The sequence below is a fragment of the Auxenochlorella protothecoides genome (assembly GCF_000733215.1).
Source record: "Auxenochlorella protothecoides strain 0710 unplaced genomic scaffold scaffold60, whole genome shotgun sequence".
Lineage (NCBI taxonomy): Eukaryota > Viridiplantae > Chlorophyta > Trebouxiophyceae > Chlorellales > Chlorellaceae > Auxenochlorella > Auxenochlorella protothecoides.
This window is the reverse complement of record NW_011934380.1, coordinates 55,476-61,776: the sequence shown is the minus strand read 5'-3', so window position 1 is coordinate 61,776 and position 6,301 is coordinate 55,476. Positions and strand designations below refer to the sequence as shown.

At 64.8% G+C, this 6,301-nt stretch overlaps 2 protein-coding genes across 2 annotated transcripts in view; one reads left to right on the top strand and one right to left on the bottom strand.

The window, feature by feature from the left end:
* Positions 1–1,516: 1,516 nt before the first annotated feature.
* F751_5273 (TBC1 domain family member 13) lies at positions 1,517–3,254 on the bottom strand (the record flags this gene model as incomplete). The annotated part of the gene is made up of 5 exons (XM_011402642.1): positions 1,517–1,624; positions 1,854–2,233; positions 2,392–2,497; positions 2,657–2,908; positions 3,105–3,254. 5 exons carry the CDS (start codon positions 3,252–3,254, stop codon positions 1,517–1,519), a joined length of 996 nt encoding a protein of 331 aa, XP_011400944.1.
* A 1,648-nt stretch (positions 3,255–4,902) lies between these two features.
* The window catches only part of F751_5272 (Origin recognition complex subunit 4), a gene marked incomplete at both ends in the record, with an annotated part of 3,021 nt that continues 1,622 nt past the window's right edge, over positions 4,903–6,301 (top strand). Inside the window, 3 exons of the mRNA XM_011402641.1 lie at positions 4,903–5,249; positions 5,563–5,646; positions 5,835–6,069. Of these exons, the coding sequence (XP_011400943.1) occupies positions 4,903–5,249; positions 5,563–5,646; positions 5,835–6,069 (666 nt within the window). The remainder of the gene's footprint in view (positions 5,250–5,562; positions 5,647–5,834; positions 6,070–6,301) is intronic.

The following is a 6,301-nucleotide window of genomic DNA, read 5'->3' as shown; positions in this document are numbered from 1 at the left end:
GGTGGGGAGGGCGTGGCGGTGTTGCAGGAGCAGGGGCGCAAGATGAAGCGGCTGTCGGAGCGCAAGGCCGCGGAGGCCGGCGGCGCCCGGCGGGCCCGCCCCACCCACGTCTCCTGCCTTCTTCCTGGCCCAGGCGGGGCTCAAGTTCCTGGCCTCCGCCGCGGCGCTGGAGGGCGAGCGCAAGGGCGCCGCGAGCGCGCCCCTGCTCTACCGCCAGACCGCGGCGCTGCTGGACACGGCCGCGCGCTCCGCGGCGGCCGCGTCCGGCCCGCCCCTGGTCACCGCCGCCACGGCGCTGCTCTGCGAGCGGCTGGCCGCGTTTGCGCGCCTGCGCTCCGCGCACCTGCGCCGCGGCGAGCTGGCCGCCGCCGCGCGCGAGTTCAGCGCGGCGGTGGAGCGCGGCGTGGGCGAGACCTTCAGCCGCCCCTCCCCCACCGACAGCAACGTCTCCTCCACCCTGCCCGCCGGCGGCGCGGGCGGCGGCCCGCGCACGCCGCCGGGCACGCGCGGACGCGCCGATGGCGACGGGGGCGGGGCCCCGACGACCGCGCCGCCGGTGGGCCGAACCCCGGGCCGAACGACCTGGTCGCCGTGCCGCGCGCGGTCCTGGAGGCGCAGCTGGCGGCCGCGGCGGAGATGCAGCACCTGTTCTCCGCCCTCTCCGGCCTGGCCCGCTCCTCCGACCGTCTCCGCGCCTTTGTCCAGCGCGCGGAAGAGGAGGGCAGCGTCGCCGCGGCGCGCGCGGGGGCGGCCGCGCTGCTGGCCGGCGCCGACGGCGGCCTGGGCCCCCCGACCGCCATGCTGAGCCTGGCGCGCGAGGCCCTGGACAACCTCAAGGTCATCTGAGGTGATGGAGGGCGCCAAAGCTGCTGGAACAAGGCCGGCTGGGCCGTGCTTTTCCACGTGGCCGCACCCAAACCTGCCCCATGGCCGGCGCGACCCCTCCCATCCGAGGAGCAGGCCACCGGCCAACCCCGTACGCGCATTGCGTTGCATGTGAAACTCCCTGTGCATTTGAAACCCAGCGACCCCCCGGCGATGTATGTTCTCACCCTTCCATTCGCCGCCCCGCCTCATTGAAGCCCGCCCCGCGCATGCCCCTCCCCCCCCCGAAAAGTATTTGCTGGAATGTTTGTCGCCCCGAGGCCAGCCACTCGTCGCCCTCGGTCCCGCTGGCAGGCCTCCCTTTGCCGCTTGCGCGTGCTTTCTTGGCATGCACGCCTGTGTTATTCTGACGCCCTGCTGCTGGGGCGCCACTGTAATATCTCTTTGCTGTTGGTTGGAGGGTTCAAGCTGTGACGTCGAGGTGGTGACGGGTAGGACGGAAGGGTGGGACACAGCGCGTGCTGGGTGAGGTGAGCAGAGTTGCAGATGACCAAGGGTCCTGGAACACGGCCCGGTGCTCCTTCGAGCAGGGCACACTTGAGTGCAGCCTCCTTTGTTGTGACGCAGGCTTGTTTCCGCTAGGGAAAACCAAGGGGACTCGTCTCAACAATGGCCTGCGCATGCCCCCGCCTCACGACAGCTGCTCGCCGGCTTCCAGGGCCTGCGCCTGCTCCAGGATCCTGGCGACGTCCATGGGCGGGTAGTGCTGCAGCAGCTTCATGTTGGCTGAGAAGTCGCCCTGTGCAGGACACGGGTGCTAGCTGTCTTCGGTCGAGGACATGGTCTGCTTTATATTTCCTTCCGCAAGTTACGGTCCCAGGGTGCACTTCGCTTGCATGAGGGCACGTCGAGACGTCACATATGCCAAACTCTGATGCCAAACTCCGCTCTTCAGGCTGTGCTCACGCTGTCCCTGCTGCGCCATCTTCCCCTCATCATTCCCATGGCCCTCCCCATCGCCTAGTCACCTGCAGGATGTCCTGCCGCACGATCACGAGCATGGCGAGGCAAAAGCGCAACAGGTCCTCGCCGCCGCGCGACCCGCCCGCGAGCAGCCCGTCCCAGAGGCGCAGGCTGTCCGGGAAGGGGAACTCCTGCGTCAGCATCAGCGTGATCCAGCGGAAGGCAAAGTAGTGGGGGGCCACGCCGTTGCGGTCCAGCAGGTGCTCCGCCAGCTCAGCGTCCAGCGCGCGTAGGCGGTCGGCCAGGCGGGCCAGCGTTGCCTTAATCCCGGCGGCCGAGTCGTCCAGCTGCTGGCAGAAGTGGTCCCGGCACCCCGACACCAGCTCCATGAAGCAGAAGAAGGCGTCCGCCTCGGCGCGGCCCCGCTCCTCCTCATCGGCAGCACCTGTGAGGGCGTCACGCAAGAGGTGGGTCGGAGGGGGGCCATGCATTGCAACACCATGGAAGCAAACAACAGCAGTTCCTCCATGAAGAGGAGAATCCAAACAGCGAGCCACACCTACAGCATCTACACCCTGCCACCGGTGCCCACCCGGTGCCCACCTGTGTAAAAGACGTGGTACAGGGGGGCCAGGAGCTCGTTCATGCCTTGCACATACTTGATGCCGGGGTTGAGCTTTGCATAAATGAAGAGCGCGCGAGACATGGCCTGCGGATAGTGCTTGGCTTGCTTTATTGTCGGCATGAGATCATGGTCCTGCTGCAGCTCAGACAGGGGTCGCCTGCCTCTGCATCCCGCAGAATCAGCCTCGTAGCCCTTGCCTGCCTCCAATCCCAATCCCCCTACACCCTACAACCTCAAACCCACCCTGCGATGCTGCGTGGCGGCCTCTCCCTCGCCGCTGAAGAAGTGGAGGTCGGGGTGGGTGCGCAAGACGTCGCGATCTATCTGAGCCAGCATCTCTTCGTCCTGGAAACGCAGCCGCCACTGGCTGTCGGGGGCGGCGGACAGCGGGTGATCGCCGTGTGGGAGGGAGGACCGGCTCAGCGTGTCGGGCGAGGCGGGGAGGGGTGCGGAGCCGAGAGGGTTGGGAGAGCTGGCGTGGGACCTGCCAAACTCCTGCCATGGATTTGTGTGATCGAGGGAAAGGAGGATGCTTGTGGAGGGGCTCGTGGGGTGCATTTGAATGATCGGAGACAAGCAACGTCATTGAAACGCAACCTGCGCCGTGAACATGGCTGACGTAGAGCTAGCCGTCGTGCTGAAGTTTGGGTTTTCCAGCTTGTCATTCCACATCTTTCTCGTTGCCTCGCACCGCTACCTTGATGAAGTGTTCGTACTCCGCCCGTTTCCGATCCAGATGCCGCGCTCTAGCAGCTTTGACGACTGGAAGGTACCCCAGGCACAACTGGGTAGTGGAGTAGGAATGAGAAAGGTGACACTCCCAAAGATGTAGAAGGAGCATGGGTATCAGATGCGACCCCGTTCAAGATGGAGAAGCAATCGAGTGCAACGACAAGTTCTTTGTGAGCTGGCGATGTTACTGTCCGACAAGGATCTCTACCTTCCAGACTGTAGATCGTAGGCCCTTGACTTCCGGAACTCCCTGGGCTGCCAAGGCCCTCAGCCGTGCCATATCCACTCGAGGCTCAGCAAGGACATCGGTAAATGCTTGGACACCCGCTCTTGCTGATTGAGCTCCAGCTTCGAGCGCTGGCTCAGACATCGGAGCTCTCGCCTGGTGCTACAAGAGATCAGTCACCCCCCCGGACAGAGCACCATCGCTTCACTGAGCATCCAGCAGCTGCAATGCCAATTTATGAAGAACCTTGAGGAGACTCACATCGATCTGTGACAGCGGGCACAGGACTGTGTCTTCAAGCATGTATGTATCACACACGGCAGCGCGCCCGCGCGTTCCCCCGGTGATATGACATAGGGCTGGAGGCTGCTGTAAAGTTGACTTACACATAGGTCATGGAGATGTGTTGGCGTTAAAAGGGTCTGAAGTGCTGGCGCTACCAATGAAAGAAGTGAAATATTATGCTCCTGCAAATCTTGGAGGTCCTACCGCATCAAGGTTGCATCGTGCACAAAACGATTGGTGTGGAGCATGCAGCACGCTCCCATATACAACAGCGTGGTTCAAAGTGACAAACAGTTCATGGAGTTTGAAATTTGTATGCAGTGCCATGGTAGTGTGAGCAGGCCATAATGTCCCTGCACCTGTCGAGCTTATTTCTTCCCGCCACACTTCCGATCGTGTTTTGGCAATCGAACTCCTTTCGAACAAAGGGGCGACGGCCTCCGACAGACTCCCTCGATAGACATCCGGAACACAGCGCAGATACACCAGCCACGCGGTGCATGTCTAGGATCCACTGAGAGAAACAGAAGAGGCAGTTACTCGGCCTCACGCCACCCTGGCATGATGGTGCGCCCAGGCAGAGCCACAGTCCGTAAGGGAAAGGGCTTGCCGGTCCCGAGGCAACTAGCTGCGGAGGACATCATCCAGGACAGCCAGCCAGAGGATGAGGTGAGTGATTCTAATGTGCAAATCGTGCAGGGCTTCGCCAGGAGTAGACGTAGATTTCCACATGGGAACCCCCCACCACCCCTTTGCACAGGGTGTGGCAAGCGTGTTCCCCTCACCACCAGCCAAGCGCGCAAGAGTCCGTCGCGGCCTCGAGGCAGCCCAGGGGGACGCGGAACCCCCTGCTGGCAACACCAGAGCCACACGAGGCAGGGCTGCACGGTCTGCAGCCCCCGCTGTGTCACCTGCTCGCCGCACACCCGAGCCGGCTGGGGAGCAGGCAGCGCAGACGTCGGGCCTGGTGACCCTCAGCCCCCCGCCGCAGTCCCCCGTCACGACTGCCACCTGCCCGCCGCCGCCCAGTCCCGGCCGGCTCACAACCGCGTCAACGCCGCCCTGGATGCAACGCTATGCCGAGGTGCATTGAGGAGGGTTGGTTTGAACTCCCGTCGATGCCACCAAGGGTGCTTTCAATGTCGCAATCGAGCTGGAGACGTTTGGCATACGCTGGGTGCCCTAAGAAATACTATACATCGAAGCTGAACAGAGCCCCTCCTGATCAAAACCAAAACCCTTGCAGATGGACCCCCTGGAAGCCAGCACAAGCTTCCTGACCACACGCCTGCAGCGGCCGCGCAGCCCGGAGGCCGCCACCCTGGCCCTCCGCCCCGCGCTCCAGGCCGTGGTGGCAGACCTGGCTGCCTGCCTGGAGGGCACCGCCTCGCTTGGCCACGCGGCCTCCCTCCTGCTGGTCGGACCGCGGCAGAGCGGCAAGACCCTGGCGGTGGAGCGCGCGCTGCGCACGCTGTGCGCCCGGCACAACTGGGGTGAGGGCGCTGAGCCCAGCGTGGGGGTGGTGCGCCTGGCGGGCTGGGCCCACGCCGAGGAAAGAACGGCTTTCCGAGACACGGCGCGGCAGCTCTGCGAGTGAGCTGTAGGAATTGGGGGGAGGGGGGATGACAGGGTTGAAGTTGTGTGACAGGCAGGATGTTGTGCTGTTGGGGTCAAGGTACCTTGAGAGTGCTTGAGGATACATGCCAGCAAGGGCGTGCCAGCAGGATTGGAGAGCGATGCTGAGCATGAACTTGAGCCAGCACAGCGCGGTGCTTGTGCGCAGACCAGAGACTGTGTACAGCCCGCCCATGGACACAGCAACCACCCATCTCATACACCCTTGATGCACACTCTCCATCGCTACATGTGCCACACGTATCCTCATCTCCCCACCTAACCCACGCAGGGCCTTCGACTGCGTCTTCAAGCGCTCGGCCTCTGTCGGAGAGAACATCGAGTTCCTGCGGGAGATGCTGCAGTGCATCTCCAGGTGGGCGGGTGGCTGGGTGAGGCGAGGAAGATGCCTGCTCCCCATGCTATTATTTTGGACTCGCTCCACCCTCACCAGCTCAACCCCTTGTCCTCCATCGCCCGGCCTTCACACTCAATCACATCATCGAGAGAACCAACCATTCCATTTCACACCCGCCCTTTCCCTCCTCCCCTTCATCCCTCAAGGGCCCAGAAGACGGTGGTCTTTGTGCTCGACGAGTTTGACGCCTGGGCGCGCCGCCCGCGCCAGACCCTGCTCTACGGCCTGCTGGACGCCATCTCCTGCAGCGGCGTGCGCGCGGCGGTGGTAGGCACCACTGTGCGCGGCGACGCGGTTTCCTTGTTGGAGAAGCGCGTGCGCAGCCGCTTCAGCCACCGCGTACTGACCGTGCCGCGCGTGGGCGCCAACGAGGCGCCGGGCGTGCTGCGCGCCTGGCTGGAGCCGCCGCCCGGCTGGCCGCATGCCTGCACGACTCGCTGCGACCCGGCCGCCGCGCTGGCCGCGCCAGGGGTCAGTGCGGCGCTGAGACGCGCCGCGGCGCGGCGCGGGGGGCTGGCGGGGCTGGCGCAGGCGGCGCTGGCCCTGATGACCGACTCCGCGCGGCGCGGGGGCGCGCGCCGCCGCCCGGCGCCCTGGCCGCGGCGCTGGCGGC